At 39.0% G+C, this 23,474-nt stretch overlaps 1 protein-coding gene across 1 annotated transcript in view; it reads right to left on the reverse strand.

Moving 5' to 3' along the window:
- The window catches only part of TNRC6C (trinucleotide repeat containing adaptor 6C), a 191,648-nt gene that overhangs the window by 19,292 nt on the left and 148,882 nt on the right, over positions 1 to 23,474 (reverse strand). Inside the window, exons 5-17 of the mRNA XM_026654389.2 lie at positions 21,420 to 21,629; positions 19,817 to 19,983; positions 18,360 to 18,440; positions 17,627 to 17,684; positions 17,142 to 17,287; positions 9,067 to 9,216; positions 7,626 to 7,772; positions 7,097 to 7,216; positions 4,258 to 4,341; positions 3,686 to 3,917; positions 1,828 to 1,995; positions 760 to 951; positions 465 to 608 (exon numbers count right to left, since the gene is read on the reverse strand). Coding sequence (XP_026510174.2) covers positions 465 to 608; positions 760 to 951; positions 1,828 to 1,995; positions 3,686 to 3,917; positions 4,258 to 4,341; positions 7,097 to 7,216; positions 7,626 to 7,772; positions 9,067 to 9,216; positions 17,142 to 17,287; positions 17,627 to 17,684; positions 18,360 to 18,440; positions 19,817 to 19,983; positions 21,420 to 21,629 — 1,899 coding nt within the window. The remainder of the gene's footprint in view (positions 1 to 464; positions 609 to 759; positions 952 to 1,827; positions 1,996 to 3,685; positions 3,918 to 4,257; positions 4,342 to 7,096; positions 7,217 to 7,625; positions 7,773 to 9,066; positions 9,217 to 17,141; positions 17,288 to 17,626; positions 17,685 to 18,359; positions 18,441 to 19,816; positions 19,984 to 21,419; positions 21,630 to 23,474) is intronic.

The raw sequence follows: 23,474 nt of genomic DNA on the forward strand, positions 1-23,474 counted from the left end.
GAACAAAAATATACTATATACACAACACAGGAATAAGACAAATATCAGAGCGGTAGCCGTCTGTATCTACAAAAACAACAAGGAGTCCGATGGCACCTTAAAGACTAACAGATTTATTTGGGCATAAGTTTTTGTGGGTAAAAAAGCACTTCTTCAGGTGCATGGAGTGAAAATTACAGATACAAGCATAAATATACTGGCACATGAAGGTACCTTTTGTAAGGTAACTCCCTTCTCTTCATGTGCCAGTATATTTATGCTTGTATCTGTAATTTTCACTCCATGCATCTGAAGAAGTGGGTTTTTTACCCACGAAAGCTTATGCCCAAATAAATCTGTTAGTCTTTAAGGTGCCACCAGACTCCTTGTTGTTTTTTAGGAATAAGACAGTTAGTTAAAATGTTTGGAAGGAAGGGAAACGAAGTGAATACAGAGGTGCAAAGTGTTTGTGACTTTTGCTCTACCTCCACTCTTGAGAAGATAGCGATTAACATCTTGTATGGTGGTATTAATGGTAGGCCCAGTCGGAACGCTTCCAGGAGTGACATCTGGGTCATTCTCAGGGTCAATATTCTGCAGTCCTTTCCACGGCACTCCAGGATGAAATTCTATTTTAAAAGAGCAGAAGCAAGAGTCTATGAAATTATTATCTTTCGCTCTAAGCTCCCACACAAGGAAAGACACTGATTCAGTAAATAAAACCGCACTAAGATTCAGTGACATCAGTATTTTTAAGGTAATGTTTTTGTGTTTTGTTACCTGGTGGCCAGTTAATACTGGAACCATTGGAGATTTTATCACTATCAGTTTTGGCACGTGACCAGCTGTGAGGAACAGCTACAGGTGGACTGGCTGGTGAATCGCTGTTTTGGATCAGATCGTACCGTCCATAAGAGTCATCAATGGAGGACTTTCCTGGAGGACCAATACTTAGACCTCCAGGAATAGCACCTGAAATGATAGAAGGGAAAAAAATAATTTGTTTAGGGGGCAGGACTCATTCTTTGGCTGCTCCTTTCATCTCTATTATATTTGGTAATTTTTCTTGTCCTTTAAACTTTCTGAATTTTAAAATTAAGTAATATAATTAAAATATACATACAGTAAGAAAACAAACAATCACGCAAGATTTAACACAGCTCAAGAACTGAATCTGATGAAAACATCAGTAGCACATCAAACTGTAAGTTAGCTAACAACAATTCAGAGAAGATCTCTGTCAAAAACAAGCACAAATGGATACAGTGATTCTGAATAGGAATTACAAAACAACAAGTTAATGTGGGAAGCAGAAATATTTGCAGGTTAACAGCTATCATTGAAGTGAAATGATTTGTGCTGCTAATGACAAAGAAGCAGAACACAGTAATCTTAATAGAGCACAACTCTGAGCAGAGCTGGGAATTTAGGACTCAAGATTTTGGAGGTGGAGTTGGGGAAGGAAGTTAAAATGCATTACAGTTAGGACAAAGTGATGCAGCTCTGTACTGAGGTACATTGGCATTTCTGGGAGGGATGTTTGCATAATGCCTACCACATTAAGGCTGGTTCTAGTTGGTGCTATTATTCACTCATTTTTCTGAACTACATTCACCAAACCAAAAACATTTTTAAACAAAGCTTTGATGGAAGGTTCCATGTATTGCAACCATAATGACACAGCCTATACCGGAAGAAGCTCTTTAACAGTATTACTTAATAGTTTATAATCTGAAAAGGTATTTTGTACCAGCTCTTATAACAGAGAATGCCTGGAAATTGGGTTGCTTTGCCAATCTGACCATCATGTCCTAAGAGTACTAACTGATAAACATAGATGTGACATACCGTGCTTGCTAGAATTCTGGTCAAGTGAAGAAGCAGCACTAGATAGATTATCCATTGAGTTGGGGTGTGTCCACTGAGGAAGGCGAGACTGAGACTGAGAAGTATCCTTCACTGACAAACCACCAGTAATGTCCATGCTGTTTACATTCATGTTCGGATTCAGTCCAGCTAAGGGGAAGCAGATAGGTTGTTACATATTCCTAACATTTATACTCCCCCAATCCCCAACATTAATTCTTGGTGCTTAATGATCCACACAAATGAGTTACTGAACTTTAGATTTCAGACAGAAATAGTTCTCTATATACTGTATGTCAATTTACCACAAGCTGGTCTCAGCCTGCTGCTCAATAAATTCTACTCTTCTAAAAAATATCACCATATAGTTTCTGCTAAAACTCCCACTAACTTCAGATAAAATTAAACCATTTGACAATGAGAAAAAGAACCCACTGTAGGGATGTATTTTAATGCCATCGGCATTTCCACTTTAATTCTTCCTAGTTGTCTCAGAAAAGGCATTTTGCATTAGAATTCAAAATTAAAACAAGCAAGGAATTTGCAATGTTCCATCACTGAGACAGATCATTCCTGACAACTTTCCAACAAACCCTTGTTGGGAATTCATTTTTTGGGCTACCAATGTTTTTTAAAATGATTAACACCTCAGCCACCAATTGCATAATACTGATTCATTATTCGTTAAGTTGGTGCTCTTCTACTTAGAGTCACGTTTAATGCATTTAAAAATTATAATAAAGACTAAATGATACATTTTTATAATCAATACATAGACAGTATTCTAGGGAAGAACTTTTTTATCTTTCCAAGATGGGGATCTCTGGATTTTCAGGAAATGATTCTGAAAGTTAACAGATCAGAGGGTGCTGAGCACCTTTCAGGTTTAGGCCCTTCATATATTTATGAGCACCTTTTTGACCTTGTGGTGCTCATCATTCTAGTATCTAGCATACATTAATATACCCTTTCAGCTAACCTGTAAGATAAGTATGTATTATCAACCCCACTTTACAAAAATTAGACAAAGGCACAGATAAATTACCCTATTTGCCCTATGTCACACAGGAAGTCTGGCATAGACAGAAATCAAATACAGATCTCCTGAATCCCAGTCAATTGCCTTGCACACAAAACCATCCTTAATATCCTCTTGGTGCAAGTTTTAGTAAAAAACATATAGTCCAGTTAGACTGGAACTAGTTCACAATCACACTACATTCTGCTGACAAAAATAAACACATTGACATCTAATGCACTGTAATCCAGTTTAAAGAGGAGGGTGGTAGCAGTGCTGTTAGGGCATTTTCCGTAAGAGATCCTTGACTTTGGAACTTTTCCCCCCACTTCAGTGCACCAGAATCAAGAATTAGCTTTCTAAGTATGCTGCTAAGTTCATAATTTCTCTCAGGCTTTTGGGGGAGTGAGTTGAGGTAGGCTATGATGATGACTAGGTGTAGGGCTACTACAGTGATGGGGATAAATAATTGTAATTTAGTATAGCAACTCAACATGCATTTCATTAACATGCTCTTTGTAGATTTTCTCTTGTATTTTATATTTTTAGTACTGTAATGCACCTAGAGCAGTGGTTTTCAACCTGTGGTCCATGGACTCCGGGTGTGTATGTGTGGGGTGGGGGGGGTCTGCAGACAGTGTTTAAGATTTCCAAAGCGGTCCAACACCTCCATTCAAAATTTTTTAGGCTTCCACAAATGAAAAAAGGTTGAAAACCACTGACCTAGAGCAAAGGATAGGTGCTCAGAAGCTGAAATAATTAAACATATAAACACCATCCCCTCTCTTTTGTAAGTGGTAGCTTAAATGAAAGAACACTTACCAAGAGGGTAAGGAGCAAAGGTGTTCGGTGAAGACTGTTGCTCTTTGGTCTGCAGGTCAGGTAGGCCGGGAGCCTGGGGATGGGGTGAAAAGCTATCCATGGCTGATTTGCCTGCAGAGGGGTGCAAAGATAGATGTGGAGGGGGAGGCTGCTGCTTCATAAGCAGGGCCTGGGCCAGCTGGCGCTGGTGCTGCTGGATCTGCTGCTGCATGTTATTGATTGTACGTGCAACCTGGCAACAAAAGACATTAAAAAAAAAAATCAACAAAAGCTAGATAGTACAAAGGTACACAAGCCATGCTGCCCCACTTTCTAAACTGAATCAACACAATATCCAGCCCTTTGAAACAAAGAATTAACTGAATTAAGAGTTCAACAGCAGTCTTTCAAAAGTGAGGAAAGTAGAACTGCATTCAGTACCATTGGCATTCTTCTCTTTCAATATAAATCCATGCAATATAGTTTGGTTTACTTAATGCTACTCTAACTGATTTGGAGTAATGAATTAGAATCTTTATAGGCAGCTGAAACCAGAATCTAATGTTGAAATCAAGTTGGCAGGTTAAACTTACTTGCTGCTCCTGTTGTCTCATAGGTCCGGAAACATTACGCTGAGCCTGTAACATCTGTTGCTGGATTTGTAAACGTTGGTACGCCTGCAAGTAGGAAACAAGGAAGGTCAAAAGTTATACATTAAAAAAACTAACATACTTGTTTGAGGTGTGTTTGTAAGTTACAAAATATAAGGTGTTGGTCCTGTACTTAGCGGGGAAGGAGAGCTAGTAATGGCTGACGACAAGAAGGGTGAGGTATTTAATGCCTATTTTGTTAAAGTCTTAATTAAAAAGGTAAATTATTACAAGATTCTTAATACAATTAATATTAGCAAGGGGAAAGAACACAAGCCAAAATATAGAAAGAATAGGAATAAAAACTATGTAGATAAGTTAGATGCACTCAAGTAGGCAGGGCCTGATGAAATTGATCCAAGGGTACTTAAGGACCCAGTGAAACAATCTCGGAACTGTGAGATGGATGTGGTAGATCATCTATGAGAACTAATGGAGGACGGGTGAGGTCCCACATGACTAAGCAGCAGTTCTGCAGAAAAGGACCTGGGGATTACAGTGGATGAGAAGCTGGATATGAGTCAGCAGTGTGCCCTTGTTGTCAAGAAGGCTAACAGCATATTGGGCTGCATCAGTAGGAGCATTGCCAGCAGATCGAGGGAAGTGATTATTCCCCTCTATTTGGCATTGGTGAGGCCACATCTGGAGTATTGCCTCCAGTTTTGGGCCCCCCACTACAGAAAGGATGTGGACAAATTGGAGAGAGTTCAGCGGAGGGCAACAGAAATGATCAGGGGGCTGGGGCACAGAGGAGAGGCTGAGGGAACTGGGCTTATTTAGTCTGCAGAAGAGAAGAGTGAGGGAGGATTTGAGAGCAGCCTTCAACTACCTGAACGGGGGTTCCAAAGAGGATGGAGCTTGGCTGTTCTCAGTGGTGGCAGATGACAGAACAAGGAACAATGGTCTCAAGTTGCAGTGGGGGAGGTCTAGGTTGGATATTAGGAAACACTATTTCACTAGGAGGGTGGTGAAGCACTGGAATGGGTTACCTAGAGAGGTGGTGGAATCTCCATCCTTAGAGGTTTTTAAAGTCCGGCTTGACAAAGCCCTGGCTGGGATGATTTAGTTGGTGTTGGTCCTGCTTTGAGCAGGGGGTTGGACTAGATAACCTCCTGAGGTCTCTTCCAACCCTGATCATCTATGATTCTATGACTGGAGAATGGCAAAAGTAGGACCTATCTTTAAAAAGGGGAACAAAGACGACTGGGGAACTATAGACCTAACTTCGATACCTGGAAAGATACTGGAACAAATTATTAAATAATCAATTTGTAAGCAGCTAGAAGGTAACAGGGAGATAAGTAATACCCAACACGGATTTGTCAAGAACAAATCATGCTAAATCAACGTAATTTCCTTCTTTGATAGAGTTACTAGCCTAGTGGATGGGGGTGGGAGCTGTAAGCACGATACTTTGATTTTAGTAAGGCTTTTGACACAGTCCCACATGACAGTCTCATAAGGGAAATGTGGTCTAAATGGAATTACTATAAGATGGGTACAAAACTGGCTGAAAGACCATACTCAAAGAGCAGTTATCAATGGTTTGTTGTCAAATTCGGAAGATGTATCTAGTGGGATCCTGCAGGGCTCTGTCCTCGGTCTAGTACTATTCAACATTCTCATTAATGAAGAGTCTGCTTATTAAATTTGAGGATGTTACCAAGATGGGGGGGATTGCAAGCATTTTGAAGAATAGGATTAGAATTCAAAATGACCATGACAAATTAGAGACTAAATGTGAAATCAACAAGGTGGAATTCAATAAAGACAAGTACAAAGTACTACACTTTGATTTTTCCTTCCTAAGGCACAACTACAAAATGGGGAATAACTGGCCTGGCAGTAATTCTGCAGAAAAGGGTCTGGGGGGGGGGGGTTATAGTGGATCACAACTTCAAAATGAGTCAACATGATGCAGTTGCAAAAAAAGGTCTAATGTCATTCTTGGGTATATTAACAGGAGTGTCGTATTTAAGACATGGGCGGTAACTGCATACAAGACCAGGTTCTCACAGCCTTACATCAAGTAGTACTTTATTCCAAAAGTTGTTTCATTGATTTCAGTGGGACTAGTTGAGGAATAAGATAATAATCAGTGTAAGTATAAGAATTCAGTCATGAAGTTTTGATTTTCAGAGCTGTTTTTTCAAGCACTATACTGCTCAGTTATTAAAGAAAGTGAATCTAATTTTCCTCTTAAAATTGAGAAAGGCAATCAGAGACTAACAGTAGTAGCAAAGACTCTAACCAGGGAGGATTTCACTTTCAATAAAAGTAAAGTGTTAATATAAGTAATTTTAAAAAATAAATCAGCAGTTTTACTCCTCACAACTAACAAATAAAACTCCATGGCTACAGAAAAATCTATAGCCCCCCAAACAATATTTGTAAATAAGACATCACCAAGCCACATATTACTAGTGCTTTGGGGGCATGCTCTACACTACACACATCAAAAATGGAGACAACTGACTTGCTAATTACAGCTACTAGCGTGAAAAAGACAAGTGTCCTTAGTATTAAATGACAATACAGAAAATTAGTCACTGTAACAATTAAAGGAGCATTAGGAAAAACAAAACATGATTTTATTTCTTGAAGAATATGTAACTATCAAAGGAATAACTAACTATCTTTAAAAAAAAAAAAACCCAGTAGCATTGTCCTTTTAATTTTTAAAACTAAGCTGGCACTTCTCTTATTTTAAATGTGATGTGCAAATCTGAAGAAATGTCTTCAAGTCTGATTTACATCTTGTTTGCTGTGCCTTTTAACTCACCAGCTGCAGCTGATAGAGCTGGTTCAACATCGTCATATGCTGAGGATTAATTGGCGAGGTTAATAGTGCAGGGTTGAGACCAATGTTTTTTGCTGCAAACTGCAAAAGCTGTGCTTGAACCTGGGAAACAGAGAATACAGCATATCAGATTTAAGCATGGTATGTTCGCTGTTAAAACTGCCCGCTATGTAAATAGCCAGTAAGAGCCACAAATCATCAACAAAATAAATTTGCAATTAGATGAGTTGTCACCAGTTTTAGGAGCGCTATATCAAATATAAACCTTTACAAGAGGGTAACTATATACACAACAATAACCACAACCAAATCTGTTTTTCTGATGGATGCAGAAACAAAGAAAATAAAGAGTTTTTTAATGGCCTTTCTGTTATCAATGCTGGTCCAAATCATCTTGTCATGGTTACTTCATTATTTAGATTTTTTTCATATTGAAAATGTTCTTACTCAGTATACAGTCGCTATGAAACAAAGAGTTGACAGTTTTCTGTGCTGTGCAATTCAGTCTAACCTGAGGGGATAGAAACTGAGGCACTTGAGCACGAAGACTAGGCTGGGATGAGTTAAGAGGTTGCACTGGCGGTTGCTGCGGCTGTTGCATGGTCCTGGCTTGTGCTGCTCCGCTATTGCCAAACATACCCAGATTGCCACTCGGTATCTACAATATGACAAGAAAGATGATCTCATTTGGATGCAACATTCTACAGACTCCACGACAGTGACATGCTTGTGCTGCCTTTTACTCTCAAAGATCATGATAAGCATAGACAATGAAATGATCACATACAGGCTTATATCTATTTTGTGGAAAGTTTTACTGAAGATCTGGTTTAGACTTTGGCACCTAAGTAATAGTTATATATCCAAAATTGACATTCCAAGCCTGCTAAAGTTTTGTACAGTTGTTTGAGTGGCACCAGAAGGTTGAATATTTTCCAAAATAAGTCTGTATGACTCTAGGATGTCATCCAAGGAACGAATAATAAAATCATCTACCAAACACATTTCTGTGTCCATGTGAAGAGGCAAAGAATGAAATCATTAAAATCCTATCACCATGCATGATTGATTTATCTAAGTAGTTTCCATACAGTCCCAATACACTTCTGTTTTACAAAGCTGCTGGTAACGTATGTGCTATTAGTGCAGTCACTGTTCCCAAAGATGTGCTGGAGAGCTACTGCTGTCAGAAAAAAAGAAAAGTGGTTAAGCATACTCCACCATGCTCAAGCAATGCCACAACAGAATGCTACAGCATTTTTCTGTATTCTTCTCTCTTTTCGTGATCAGCCATAATTTATGACCTCACAAACATTCATTGTTATAAATGTTCACTCCACTTACTTTCCTTTCCCCTCTTATTTTCAGTCCCTCAAATCCTCTTCCAACCAGGCAGATGAGACATGATTCCCGCCATTTAGCCTGCTAGACACGCTCACTAAAGAGATCTTTCCTCCCACATGCAAAAGCTAAGTCTGATCTCAACAATTATGGTAGAAAAACTTGATATAACCCCACCCCCATCACAAGGCTGCATCATCGATGAATAATCAAGCCAGTGAAGGCTAATTAGAAGAAAGTTTCTTTTTTAAACAAATATTCTGGCAATCAGCAATGCCTTAAAAATACAGAAACATTACATCAGTCATTTATGGTTTAGTCAAATATACCCTATATATTTTAAGTTCGTTGTATTTCAAAATACAATGTCCAGTATTATAAATCTGTAGCGCTGCATTCTCCTCTCAGTGGATGAACACAAGTTTCAGGTTACGGCAACTACAGTTAAACTGTGGCTTTTAAAGTGAAATGTTTACAATGACATTTCATATAAACAAAATTTATTCATATTTGGAAATGGTGGTTTAAACTGAAAAAGGGATGAGAAATTCCTCTAGTAGTGAGTTCAAGAGAGCTGAAATTCAAATTGTGACCTCTCCAAACAGCCTTACCTGTCTAGAAGAATTCAAGTTTTGCATGCCCAGCCCTGAGGCAATCCCGCCCAGGGTCTGATTAGGGAGTGCACTGTTTGAAAGGGGGAGCTTCAGGCTTGGAGAAGGCAAAAATGGTGAAGTAGTGGGCTCTTCCACTAGGCCGCCATCCTGATTGGAGAAAGAAAGGGTGAGCTGTGTGCCGTGTCCACAAGCAGACAGAGCACCAAACAGTTTCCCATGGGGATATAAAAGGGCACGGATGAATAAAAAAATGAAAATATTTAAAAAAAGGCATGAGTAATAGGGAATGGAAAGTATGGGGTGGAAGAAAGAAGAAAAAGAGAAACAGGATTAAGGTACTGTTCTTCTTTACTTTTTGCACATTGCAAATGTACAGATGCATGACCATTCTCATTTCCCATCCAGAGTAATCAGGAATTGGTGCTTATGTTAAGTTTAAAATCTAGTATGAACATGGTAAAACAAATTCCATGGTCTTGCAGGCATCTGCAACCCCATGAATCAGACCATTGCCATATAACTGCTTTCACAACTCATTCTATTCTCTCCTCTCTTGGCACCAGAACATTAAACAATGGGAAGAGTGCTGCGACAGCAAATTTCAGAAATCTTTCTCCTTGCAGTTTGTTTGCTACACTGTCAGAGAAACAGCACCCACTTGTGACGTGCACTTTGGAAAGCCAGAACCAAGGAAAGACCAGATGAGCTCATTTTACAGGTTCTTTAGCAGAATGCCATGTGATCACTAGTCTGGTTTCAGTTCCAAATCACAACTCAGCTGTTCAGAAAGCATGTTTGCATTAATCCTCTTTCCCAATCCAGTTTCAACTGGATGATAAGACTTGTAACCTTGTTTTAATTTTTGTGTAGCACTGACTTACTAATATTCATAATTAAATTCTGTGTGTGTGCGTGTGCGCGCACAAAAAAGACATTTAAAAACTTCTTATACCCTAAGTATGTACTCTCCCTGGTAAGTGATTAAAGTGCTGAGTCCCAAGAAACGAGAGAGAAGTTTTTAGCAGTTAAAAAAAAAAAAAAAAAAGTCTTTTGCTGCTCTCTAGCATCACAAAAGATAGCTGAAAGAGGAGCATATCTAGGGGGAACTGCAGAGAGAATATAGAATTGATGGACAACATAAGCAGTTATTTGGATAAAGGAAAAATACAGTACTTGCTATAGAGGCTCTATTAGCCATATAACTCTCACTGATACTGGCCCAATATCTACAATCATTGCAGTAGGGTGCTGAACACCAGTGTAGCATAAATTCTGGCTTAGATGTTGTAAGACAGGGCTTTGATATCTGGTATCCTACTGCAAGCATAATTAAATACTCTGTGTACCAAATAAAACCCCCAAATTGTGCAAAAACTATTCTTAAATTTGCAGTGTGCAACGATAATTATAGCTAAATGAGTGGGATATTTTTCAGCCAATGCATTCACTTGCTAAAGCCAGGCTTTCCCACAGGTGAGAAGCTAGGTAACATCAACTGACATTTTTCTACTCAATCACTCAGAAGACTGCTAGATATTAAGGAATATCCTTTATTCATAAAGTGGACCAATCCTCTCAGCACACAAATAAAGCACTTAACAGTGGGAATTCTCAGGAAACTTTATGTTCTAAGTTACCCTGTAAATATGAATTTTCAATAGCAGTCCTTTGTGCAAAGGAAAAGTTTGTTTATCATAAGTCAAAGTGACATTTGATTTGATGTTTGAATATCCTGAAGGGGATGCTGACATTTTCTAATGATATCCCCAAGACCTTTCAGCTCAAGATGTTTTACATTCTACTGGACATCAGTCACACTCCACAAACAACTGCAGCTTGCATGACAGTAACAGGTTCAAAGATTTCTCATGCCTAGGTCATGGACATGTATTAACAATCTCCCCTCCCCCCTCCCTTTTTTTTGGACTCTTTAAAGTGGAGATAATTCCCAGTGACTTGTGTGTTCTTTCTTCCAAGTGCCATTGTTTTCTATGCAAATAATAGCTACTGGACATAGAACAGTGTTGGCTGAGAGAGTAATGGATGTAACCACTAAATATTGCCAAAAGCAGAAATATCTACTGCCACATTTTCCCTCCTCATTTAAAAATATGTACAGTGATTGCAGTGCTGGTGAAAGTGCTAGACTGACTACAATGGAAATCAAAATTTTCAATTTCCACAACAGATGGGTTCTGATTAGCTGCAATGCCACCTTCCCCCAAACTTCAATAGTGTGCCTCAACCCTGAACCGGAACAATCAAATGGCAAGTGTAGTTCAGTGTCCACGTTAATTTGGTCCTTGGTTGCGGTTTCAAAGTTTCCTAATAAGTATGCCGTTTGTGACGTGAGATATTTATTCTCTAGAAATGGAACTGAGGTAAACTCGTTTAATTTAAGGCACTTAATACAATAAACGTTAAGGACTTTTGGTCACTACCAATCTAGGGTAGGCTGGACTTATATTGATGACCTAGAGATTTGTAACCCGTTACTAAACTTCAGGACCATCCAGTCACAGTCAACTTTCCTTCCCTCAGTCCATCTCCAATAATCTTGTTAAAAATATATTTGTACACTCCTCCCAAGTTCAACCATCATGTCTCCTATCCATTAGTACAATTTCTTATATTTGACTCCCCATAAAACAATGAAGCCAATATGGAATTTAATAGTTTCTCAGAGTTGATAAGTTTGTAAACTTCTAGGAATAGGACCATATGCTCTTGTGGTTGTATAGTGCAGAGCATGCCACTGGTGGTCAGTAAGGCAAAGTTAATTATTTCCAGTTCTTTGAAAATCTCTCATGGGATTCTTTCTTGAGTCTCATACGCCAAATGAAAGACAACAGAAATCCCTTTGTACAAAAGGTTTTAGCTGTGCGAGATACTGATAAGTATCAGAGGGGTAGCCGTGTTAGTCTGAATCTGTAAAAAGCAACAGAGGGTCCTGTGGCACCTTTAAGACTAACAGAAGTATTGGGAGCATAAGCTTTCGTGGGTAAGAACCTCACTTCTTCAGATGCAAGTCGTGAGGTTCTTACCCATGAAAGCTTATGCTCCCAATACTTCTGTTAGTCTTAAAGGTGCCACAGGACCCTGAGATACTGATAGTTTCACATGAGACTCCCCTCCACCTCAATGGTCACATGCCACCAAACTGCCACTACCTGATTCCAAAGGGCCTTTTAAACAGTACTGGATTTGCACAGAAAGCCAAAGCTTTTCATACAAACCAATTTAAAAAATAAGACAAAACATCAGTAAACAATTAAAAAAAATAAATACAAACCCCCCAATCCTTTCTAAAGGATGTAAAAATATTACACACATAAAGCTGAAAAGTAGGAGTATTTGGAGGGAAATCACACTTCAGAAGCAGATCACGCAAAAATCAGAAGGCAAGTAAATAGCTATGTGGAAATCTTGCAAGGTGATATATTTAAAGAAGCAGTGATTACTATCCCGAGGATACTATCCTGAGGAGCTCGAGAGAGATTTCAAAATAAAAAATACACAAAACACTTAATCAGATGCTTCATGGATGAATGGAGGAATGAAGTGTGTGCAAGTGAATAAAATATCATAAAAAAAAACAACCACCACTACCATCATCTACGTACAAACAGACAAAAGCTCAGAATAGATCCTCCTAAAAAGAGAGAAACTTTCAAAAATTTTCCAACTCATTAGGGACATCTGGGACAAGAAGACAGAAAGCATGGATGAGGATGGAGAAACTCATTGATATTCACCTCCAAGTAGTAGGCGACAGCCTGGGCAGAGGGAGGTGGTTTGAAGAAGGAGTTGAAGGTGGCAAATAGGCATCAAATCTTTTAGGCACTGCATTCTTCAATAAAGGTGAAGAAGAACTGTTGTTTTGTGAGCAAGATAATACTGAAATAAAGGACGGAATCTGTAAGGGAGGAATTCCATGTGATCTCCCAGATGCTCAGGGTCCAGAAACAGGTTTGGAAGAAACATATGGGTGGTGTGAGCCAGGACAGGGGATTAGTGGTATGAATGGAGCCATGTGGAAGAAGGCATAAGGAGTCAAGAGAGGAGGAGAGAGTGGAATTGAGTGAGTCTACCATGAAATCAATAGAGGTGATGTTGAAGGCATGTCAATTAACCGGCTTGAATCTGATGCCAAACCAGTCAGGAAACCATCTTTGCAGTAGCAAACTGTATGATGTAACAAATCTCTGAGGTTTGGTTGCAGTGCCATGAGTCTGGCAGGCTCTCCTCTGCCAAGAGACACCATATCCATCAAGCTCTTAATACTGGGAGTAGAAGACTTAGCCTGTGACTCATTTTGTAAGATACATTTTTTTCTCCACAAGCTGGGATAAGGAGAGAGCCGTGTTAAGTTTATTCTTCACCAACTCATCAAGAACAGGATACAAGAGTACAGAAATGTGGGAGGGAGCCTAGTACCTAGATCTATCAATCTTGGCCCTTTGGCATTTCTGGCTCTGGACAAATTCGGTGTTGGGCATCGAAGATGGTACTGTTCCCTTCAAGACAACCTCAGCCACAAAGCTACATGGAGCAATTCAATAACACACAAAACACTGATGCAACTTAGTCTCAAATTGACAAATGTTGCACACACATGGAGAGGGGGATCTGGAGCTGCTTGGAACAAGAAATTTGATGGTGCTGGAGTCTGATGGGTATTTCCTCTCTCAGCATCTTCTACTTTTGGCACTTTGGTGGAAGCATCACCTCTTTCAGTGATCTGGTATTTAATACTATCTATTTGGTTTGCTAATAAACCAAACCTCAATATGCTCTAGAGACTTTTACTATGAGGCGGTTAGTGCAGATCACCTTCAGACAACCAAGTAGATCTTCTAAGTTTTGATGAATACTGTCTGTGAAGTTATGAGTGGTGCTAACATTGAGTCCTAATAGTCAGCAATGGAACTCAGATTAGACCTTTGCTTCAAGACAAGATCCTCTGAAGTATTCTGGGCTGATTTCAGGTTTCTCTCAGCATGCCCATAGGATCTTCAGGAGCTCTCCTCCCAATCTGATGGCTCCACTGGACAGCCGGGTTATAATTTCAAGCAAGTCTTACATCTGAGCAGAGCATGCTTGACTCTCAAGTACAAGATAATGCGGTTGCAATCATGTGTGAGGGGCATTGCTAGGCTGCATCTGTAGCTCTTGAAGCCACTGGACTTCTTCCTTTTAAAAGACAAGATGACATCCTGGAAAATGATACAATTCACAAAGCACTGAGTGCCAAAGCTTGACTCAATGCAAAACAGAATAAAAAAAATAAGTGTCATGTGTTGAGAAAGCAAGTCAAACAAAAGCATCCAGGCAAATAAATGTTTGGCTCCACGAACTACGGCTATCCCAAAGCAAGTAAGGAGCGCAGCACATCCAGCAGACCCCAATGCTGAGTACTGAGGAGCTGGAAGTCCCTCACCACAATTCATAGAGCAAAAAAAGTATCTGAACAAATAAGTGTTGAACAAAATCTTCAGAGTGAGAGTAGGAGAAAGGGCATTTAGAGTAACTCAGAAGAGAGCTGTGGGGCACGTATCTCAGATCATCCAAAAACAGTTGGCACGCAGAAACACAGAAATATTTAATAACTTACTGGAGACTCAGAAAAATCAAATAAAAGGATACCTGGTGACTTGTTGAAACAGTGGGCTAAGGGAGGGCTGGAGCAGTGGTGGACTGAAGATCTTGGTGCAGCTAAGGCAGTGAGCTTGTTCACTGACCAAGGACAAAGATGAGCTGGCTAGAAGGAACTAGGGACTAAGGCAGTGCCACTTGATGAATTCTTGTACTGAAATAACACCACTCAAAAGGCAAAAAAATCATTGAGAAGGTGAGTTACTCTAGTTGTATGAAACTGAAGTATGAGAATGATATCTTTAAAAAAAATACTATTTTCTTTTTGTTAGAAAAGTGATTTTGTTATTTAATAGGAAGATGATCAATTCCCTATTTAACATTAACAAGTAGTTATCTATTTAGGATCATGTGGAATGTTGTTGTTGAAAGAAAAAGTCATTGTGACAGACTATTGCATACCCTGACAGATAGGGATTTTACTTGCTGTATAAATACTGATTAATTTAGTACTTAATATTAAATAGTTATGCTTAACATATATTTCTATATCATGTATAATATGCTGCATAATATCAAGTATCAGAGGGGTAGTCGTGTTAGTCTGGATCCGTAAAAAGCGACAAAAAGTCCTGTTAGTCTATATGGTGCCACAGGACTCTGTCGCTTTATGCTGCATAATGTGCCTCTCTCTCTCTAGTAATGATATAACTGCTCAATGTGTTATCCTAGAAAAGAAAGGGTTAATTGACACATAAGTGTACAACATTTGTGTGTGGATAAATGGAAAGAATCTTTCACTTAACATGTTGACAAACTGACTGATAATAGTTAAGAATGGGTGATGAATTTTAAAGCAGGGGCAAGAGGATAGTAAGAAAGACGAGCCATGGGAGACAGAGAAAATTATCAATTAGGTCTGGTCTAAGGAGGGATGGTAGAATAGATGCTGATACAATAGTGGACTTTGGGAGAATACATTCACTTGGAGGAAAACTGCAATCAGACTAGATTGATTTTAGTAATAGTAATAATTTTTAGCAATATTAATGTAAGGTGTTTCTCTGTTTAAATATAGTAACTTGTTCTATACTTTTCCTTCTTCCTGAATAGAAACTTCAGCTAAATGTTTGTGTTGCAAAGTGCAAAGTAAAAGTAGCGGAAATTATCTACAATGGTGGTCACTAAAAAGTTAGTATTTAGCAATTATAGCTTGGTATCTGAGATACTAAATTTATGTTCTATTTAAAATGTAGGAAAATAATTGTGGCATCTCAAAAAAAAAAGCTGTGGGGTAACTGCGTATTAATGATGACCACTATAGGAAAGAGTTTAATGTAGAGAGGAGGGAAACTGAATGCTTCAGGGGATTGGTAATATAAACACCTTTTCATGTGTAAAGCACTAGTTTTAAGCTACCCCAAATTGATAAGAGACCAAAGTCATTATCATCAGGTGAGTAGCCTACATAAAATGAACTGGTTTCAGTGCAGTTCCGAGTTGGTACTGATTTTCAACATTATTCAAGAAACAAACGGGAGAAGAATCTCAACTATCCTTTTCTCTCTTAGTAATTCCTTCAGAGGGGTATTGAGATACATTGGTGGGTCACTGCAGGGAGGTTAACAGTGCAAATGCTTGTGTTGTACCTCTTCTGTAACTGAAGAAAGCATTTCAACCTACAGTATAGTCAATCTGTCCCTTTCCACAAGTTGATGGCTGCTCCAGAGCCAAGAGCACAGGTATGTGGTAGGTGCAGTTCACCGAGTTCCTGACAGCTGTACCTTCTGCAGTAGGAGGGAGACCCTGGCACACATCAATCTCTGCTCCAGTGCACCAGATTGCTTCCCCACTTCTGGCTCCTCAGAACTTTGTGCTGAAGTTCTCATACCCTTTCCCCCACAGCCTTTCCTGTCCATGGCCTCATGAAGACATGACAGCCTCGTCTAGACAACCTCCTCCTGGCATTTGCCAGGATGGCCATACCTCAGGTTAGGAGCAGAAAGCTTGACAGGGAGGTTCTCTGTGACTGTGCAGACTATTTTCAGTCCCTACTTGTCTCATGTATCTAAGCACAGCTTCGAGTGGCATCCACTAACTCCTTGGACTGCTTCACAGAGCAGTGAGCACTGACTGGCGGACTGCTTGGTATCGACATCCAGTTCCCTCATTTTATATCTATAACCTGCACTCCTGTTCCTGGTTTTTTGTTTTGATTAGTTTCCCACCCCCCCATACCATGAAATTAATTATTCCTCAGTTCTTGTGGCCCTTCCCTTGAATGAGGGGCAGGCCTTTAGTACTAAGTGGGCTCCTCTCACCTTTGCAGAATTTACAAAAGGAAAAAAAAAGATGGACAAGACACATCTATATCTCTTTTCTTCATTTTGTTTGTCGTGCTCTCCAGACTACAGTTCTTCCCACACCCTGCATTGTCAGTACTGATTTATAAATCACACTCATACTTTTGAACTTACCTTGTCGAGGAAGGTGGGGCGGTCCATGGAAGACTCTTTGGAGATTGATGGTGGGCGGCAGCCAAGGGGTTTGGTGACCATTCCATTATAGTCGGTCACTCCCATTCCACGCTTGTCCATTTCCACCTTCTTTTCCAGCAGAGCACCTGCATAGAAGGATGGAAGCAAAAAAAGGCTGGTGATGCAAGGGGAAACTGAGTCTGCAAAAACTTCTGAAACCAAAACAACAATACTAGTGTCAGTTATACACCTATTACAATTAATATTAATTTTAAGTAGAAAACTAAAATACACGGTCTTTGAAAGCACTACAAATTACACTCTGGGGTTCGGCATAGAAAATAGTCACAAAAGTGTATGTGTTTTCTTAAAATGCTCTTTAGGAACAGAGAAGCTAATTTAACTGGAACAGATCAAACTTCATAATCATGTATCCATCTACTGAAGTGCCTTTTATGAAAGGTGTTGGTTAGAAAGACACTTACTCATGGCCTGATCGAGATTCATATTGTTGCTCTTCAAGGCCTCTTCTGCTGGCTCTCTCTGCAAACAATAATGTGGGTTTGGTTATATTGTGTTTCAAGCAAGAACACATTTACAGGACTCCAAACCAAATGGGAAATTTCAAGATTTTCTTCAATATTGGGGTAACACTGACATGTATTAACTGAATCAGATTATGTTTATACATAACTTTTTTGCTTTCGCCAATTATGACATGCTTCCCAGAAAGATCTGGCCTGTCTCACTGGGCAAAATGTATGTTATTCTCTATAAAGTTAAATTATATTCTTTTTATAACTGAATTTTTAACCTTATGCAATGGATAACTTTAAAAATACCACCACACACACCTGACTTAACCCCCCCACCCAAACTACATAATACTCCCTATTTCATTTGTTTAATAGGGTAATGGGGAAGACAACAAAGATTATTAACAAGTTCAAAGTAAAACCCATGATTAAAAAAGCAACAAACAAAAGTTCTATAGGTTTCATCAAAGTTAAGCATGTCAGTATCTACACTCAAAGGGTATTTTACTTGCTCTTTCGAGGTTTCCCAAACTATACTAGAATAAATGGCCAAATATAGTTAAAACAACTGATTTCCCATTTAGGAAACATTTTTGTATCTGCAAACAGAAAGGTCAAAAATATACACTACAAGCTACAAAAACCAAGCTATAGAAAATACTAGAAAATGAATGTTACTCACTGGGAAGCCCATGTCTGTGAGCTGTTTTATCAGACGGTTCATGATCCAGGCCTCATCTTGCTTACTAGATGTCTTCATGCCCTAGGTAAACAAATTGGAAAGATCATTAATCATCTATTTTTCATATTTATAGCAATGAGATGCAGCAAAATCTATGGCAGGTTTCCCTTATTAATACTGTATGTTGCTTCAGGGTATATTCATATGTATATTTATAACACATTCATGAAACCTACAAAACAGAATAGAATTACACTCCTCTTCTTCCCAGAGGGCACAGAGCAAATTTTACCTCACCTGATCAGGTGTTGTAAAGAACTACTTGCTATCTGCCTGATACGCTGGATACTGCAAATAACTAATCCTTTCTCTGAACAGCATTATTCATTTCAATTATCATCAGGAAAACAAAATAAAGTCACTCAAATTCTGACATAGTACAAGTTTCCTCAAAATACCCAACAAACTGAATTTGCAAACTTAATCTGTCAAAGTCCATTCAATCCATTGGCTGCATTGAAAAGACTGAAATAGACATCTTTAGTAGAGCTCTGGGCAACTTCTACACTTCAAGACCCTGAAGTGCAACTCCCTGAATTACAGAGGAACAAATATTAAGGTATGGGATAGTAATATAAAAAATTTAATACTGGATCAAACCAGTGGTCCATCTAGTATAACTGACAATTACAGAATAAGCTGCTCACAAACAAAGCTAACTCTGTAAATTAGAGGCTTGTTCATGTCCTGAAATCTAAGGGTTTATATTTCTTGTAATATAAAAATTCCTAAATGTAACTGTGGATGTTCTCTTGTTTGAGTTTCAAATTGGTTAAATTTCGCTCTGTTCCCATATCAGTTCAGGCAACAAAATTATACATTCTCCTTTCAGATGTAGGAGACAAAATAGATACTTTTTTTGCTTATGAATTAAGCTGGACCATTTCTTAAGAGAGCAACATTTGTTTTTTCCACTGCAAATGAAAATGTTTAAGAGGTCACCAGTATGATTTTTTTGTTAATACATAAAAAGATCTTCATAATACATAAATGTTCATGAAACTGGTGAGAAACAAAAACAATCAGAAACATCGGACACCACTCTAAAAGTAAAAGACATTTTTGTAGCCTTCCATCCACCGGGCCCACCCCCTTGGGAATATTCTGCATGTTAAGACATCCTAGACACACCTACAACAGACTAGCTAAAGTGTATTCAAGGGAACAATATTTTGTTGTCTATCATTTAATATTTAATATGACTTTTACTTTAGTTGCCAGCACAAGTGTATATAAATCTATTTCCTACAGTACTCATTTTCACCACTCACAATGAGACAGACTTTCATTCAAACTCAGAGTATTAATCTTACAGAAAGCATGTGTAACATTCAGTGCTAGAAATGCTGCACTCTAACCCTACTGATTTCTACAATCCATCCTTATCACTGTCCTACCTTTTGAAGTCCTTTCTTTGGGGCATTCCCCCATGAATTACAGGAGGAGTTACTCTCTTGTGAAGCAGTATTATTCCACATATCTCCTTCTTCATCTTCCCACTGACTAGTACTGAGGTTCACTTCATCCCCACCACTGCCCCAGCCTTCTTGCATAGATTTAGAAGCTGGGGGGGAAGGAAACATTTCTGTTAATTTTCTCTAGACTTTAAATCCTTTAGTTTATATGCACATCCATCCCATCTTCATTATCTTAGCATCTGAACATTTTACAGAATTACACAGGTGCAACATATAGTTTAATCAATATTAATCTTTTGTTCCCTTCCCTGAAGCTGGAAGGAAGGGATAAAATATTTTTATTATTACTGTGGGAAAACTGTGAAGAGCAGAAACTTGCTTATAAGCTGAAGGAGGTGAAATTTTGTGGTCAATCCAATCTCTTGAGGAACAGGGCTCCAAAGCCATGCAGCCACTAAAAATATATAATCGCCTGATCTCATGATTCTTACCCTTTTAGTTGACAACTTCTGTTATTCCTAATGAACATAGATTTTAGTTGCTGAGACAGAAGCAGATCCGAAAGTGGCCTGAGTCAAACATATCAAGCTCTCTGAGGATTAGGACATGAACATGGAATTTGGCGGTAGTAAATGAGTTGCAAGTAGATGTGTAAGGAGAACTGGGATGATCTACTTCCAATTGTCCTGTCCTGTGATGCTTAAAAGGTGGAATGTCACATTTTGAACCCCCTATAGATTTTCCAGGGCTGTTAATTATTTCTATGTACAACATGTTGCAGTAGTAGAGCTTAGAAGTTACAAATAAAAAGCTCACCACAGCCAAACTGGCATTCTACAAGATAAGGTGCCGCCTTGAGGCCAACTGTAGATGAAAGAATGTGCATCTGACAGCTGATGCTACTTGGGAATCTAATAGCAGTAAACAATCCAGGATTGACTTGAGGATGTGAACAGTTTTGATGGTTGAAGGGTATATTCCCTCTCCCACTCATTCAGTTTAAGATGTTTCAGACTATTAGTTCTTAAGTACAATCCTCTTCCTACCAACATCACTTGGGTCTTGACTGAGTTTAGCTGCTTTTCATCCAGGTAATGATCTCAATTACACACTTGGGGATAGCACTGTTAGCATCTGAGGAAGAACAGAATTGGGTGTGATCTGTGTAATGTAGGCATTTGACGTCTTGGTGTCTTGCGATTTCCCTTTTCTATATCTTTTGCTGTTTATACAGAGTTGCTTCCAGGATACACATATATACATACAATAAGCAATGTATTTAAATCCGACAGTCCAGACTTGATCTTCTAAAATGTTCTAAATGGGACAAAGTTAGTGCACACACCAAAAGAATTGAGATAGTTTACTGAGTTGAGAAAGTGGAAGTTATATATTGGTATCACCTTGTCCTTGTTTATAATGATGCTATTATATTCTCCAAACTAAAAACAATTTAAAATGCAAAAAAAGGGTATGGGAGAGCAAACATGAGTGAAAAATATACAAAAGTACAGATGCTGTTTACCACATTTTCCAACCTACTTCCCAATGCCATCACAATAAAAGCAGTGAGAGAGTTCACCTGGCTTGCACAGTGCTGGGGCAGCAGCTGGAGCATTCGCTCTTCCATAGGTCCCTGCTGACTCGGCAGAATTATCTCCCCACCCTGTACCACTGCTGGGGGGTTTCCCCCATGCTGAAGTGCCATTATCAACTGCAGCAGAAGGGGATGAAGGCTCTCCCCAAGAAGATTCAGTCTTTGCGTGGACAGTAGGCATTTCTCCCCAGCCTGCTGAAACCAGAAAGATAAAATAAACAGTTAGTCCAAAAGGAAAAAAAATGGAAAACAACAGTGAACCTTTCTGAATAAATTTCCAGCTACATCTATCGTTGAGAGCATAAAGCAATGGGTAGACACAATGGCTTGAATTAAGCATGTAAAAATCAATTTGACTTACTCTCAAATTTCTTTTTCTTAATTGAACTTCATGATATGCATCTGTCAAGACGGAAAAATATTTTCTACCAACTGCATAACGGCAGAAAGGTAGGTGTTCAAGCTTATCCATACTGCTATACAAATGTACCTCAGCTCTGATCTGGAGAAACCACTCTCTTTCTCAGATGAATCATCTCCTTAAATGTGCCTCTTCAGATCATACAAACCTGTCTCAAAGGGCAAATTAAGTGGTTTTGTATCATACACCATGCTATTAGGAGGCTGTAAGATCACTGAAAATATCAGGAGGAATCTCAACTAGAGTTGAACCCAGAGGTGCAATTTTTAACCAAATAATTTTAAGCTATTTTTAGTCCTCTTAACCATTTGCAGATGGTCACACTTCCTTTCTTGTGCTCTAGAAAATAAAATACTGTATTTGCCTGAGTGGCCACCTTTAATGTGGTCATATATTTCATAAGGATTCCAAAAAGTTTTTTATTATGGGGTTGCAGAAAAGTGTATTTCCCTCATATTCCCTCCATCACTGAGGCCCTGTGCTGTAACCAACATCCTTCCACACCAGGACTAGATGGCACTGCAACAACCAACTATGGCTACACCAAAACCAGTTGAAGGGATTGCTGACACAAGGTACTATTTTCCAACCAAAGTGGTTTTTGTATTAGTATCTTAATGTCTTTCAAGAGATTACTTGGTAAGTCACTGTAGTTTGGCTTCAGTGGAATGCTTTTAGCCAAGTCCATCTCCTACTGATTTTACAATTTAGGATGAATCTACCAGGAATTATGGCGCAGCTCTTGGGACCAACAGAAAAAAAAGAGTGGGATATAGTACAAGGGAAAGGTTCCATTTAAAGTTGTAATTACCGCCAAATTAGGTCTTCTGAAGTCTGTTACACTACAGAAAGCTTTTCCTGGTGGAAAAGTTACTCATTCCATTTTTTGTTGTATGTTCATTTCAGTGTACTTGAGTGTTAGCAATTAAGTAACCAACTTTGTCTAGAAAGCAAAACAAGATGTAGACAAACATAGCACCTACAGATTCTCTTGGAGAACTGAATTGTTTGGGCAAGTTTCCCAAAAGATATGAGTGAAATATTTTTTATTAGAGATGGACTTCAAGTCAAAGTAAAGCATACACACTGGGTATTTATAACAGGCAGTATATTACCGGGGAACTGAAAGACAATGTTATCTTACACAGAACTGAAACTGTAGTACATCTTCTAAAGCAGGGGTTCTCAAATTTTTTTTTGCTGCGCCCCCCTTTGAAAATAGTTCAGGCTGTGGAGACTTCCACCCCACACATACTCTTGGTACTGGTCATAGCTTTCGCAGCATCAGTGCAGATTCCTACAGAGCTAAGTAACCATACCATGCTACCGTTACTTCTACGCTGCTGCTGGCGGCAGTGCTGCCTTCAGAGCTGGGTGTCCAGACAGCAGCTGCTGCTCTCTGGCCACCCAGCACTGAAGGCAAGGAAAAAGGACGAGCAAAGAAAAATCACGGATATTTGTTCATTTAAAAAATCTGTCCATACGGAAATAGGAGGACCAATAAAAGAGGTCATGTCTGGGGAAACCCGGGCGTATGGTAACCCTATTTTTTGTGATCTTGTGACAACCCCCCACAAGAGCCTGGCCCCCTTTTGAACTCCCAATGTGAGAAATATTGT

Source organism: Terrapene carolina, unplaced genomic scaffold, assembly GCF_002925995.2.
Source record: "Terrapene carolina triunguis isolate 2854851 unplaced genomic scaffold, T_m_triunguis-2.0 Scaffold192, whole genome shotgun sequence".
Classification (NCBI taxonomy): Eukaryota; Metazoa; Chordata; order Testudines; family Emydidae; genus Terrapene; species Terrapene triunguis.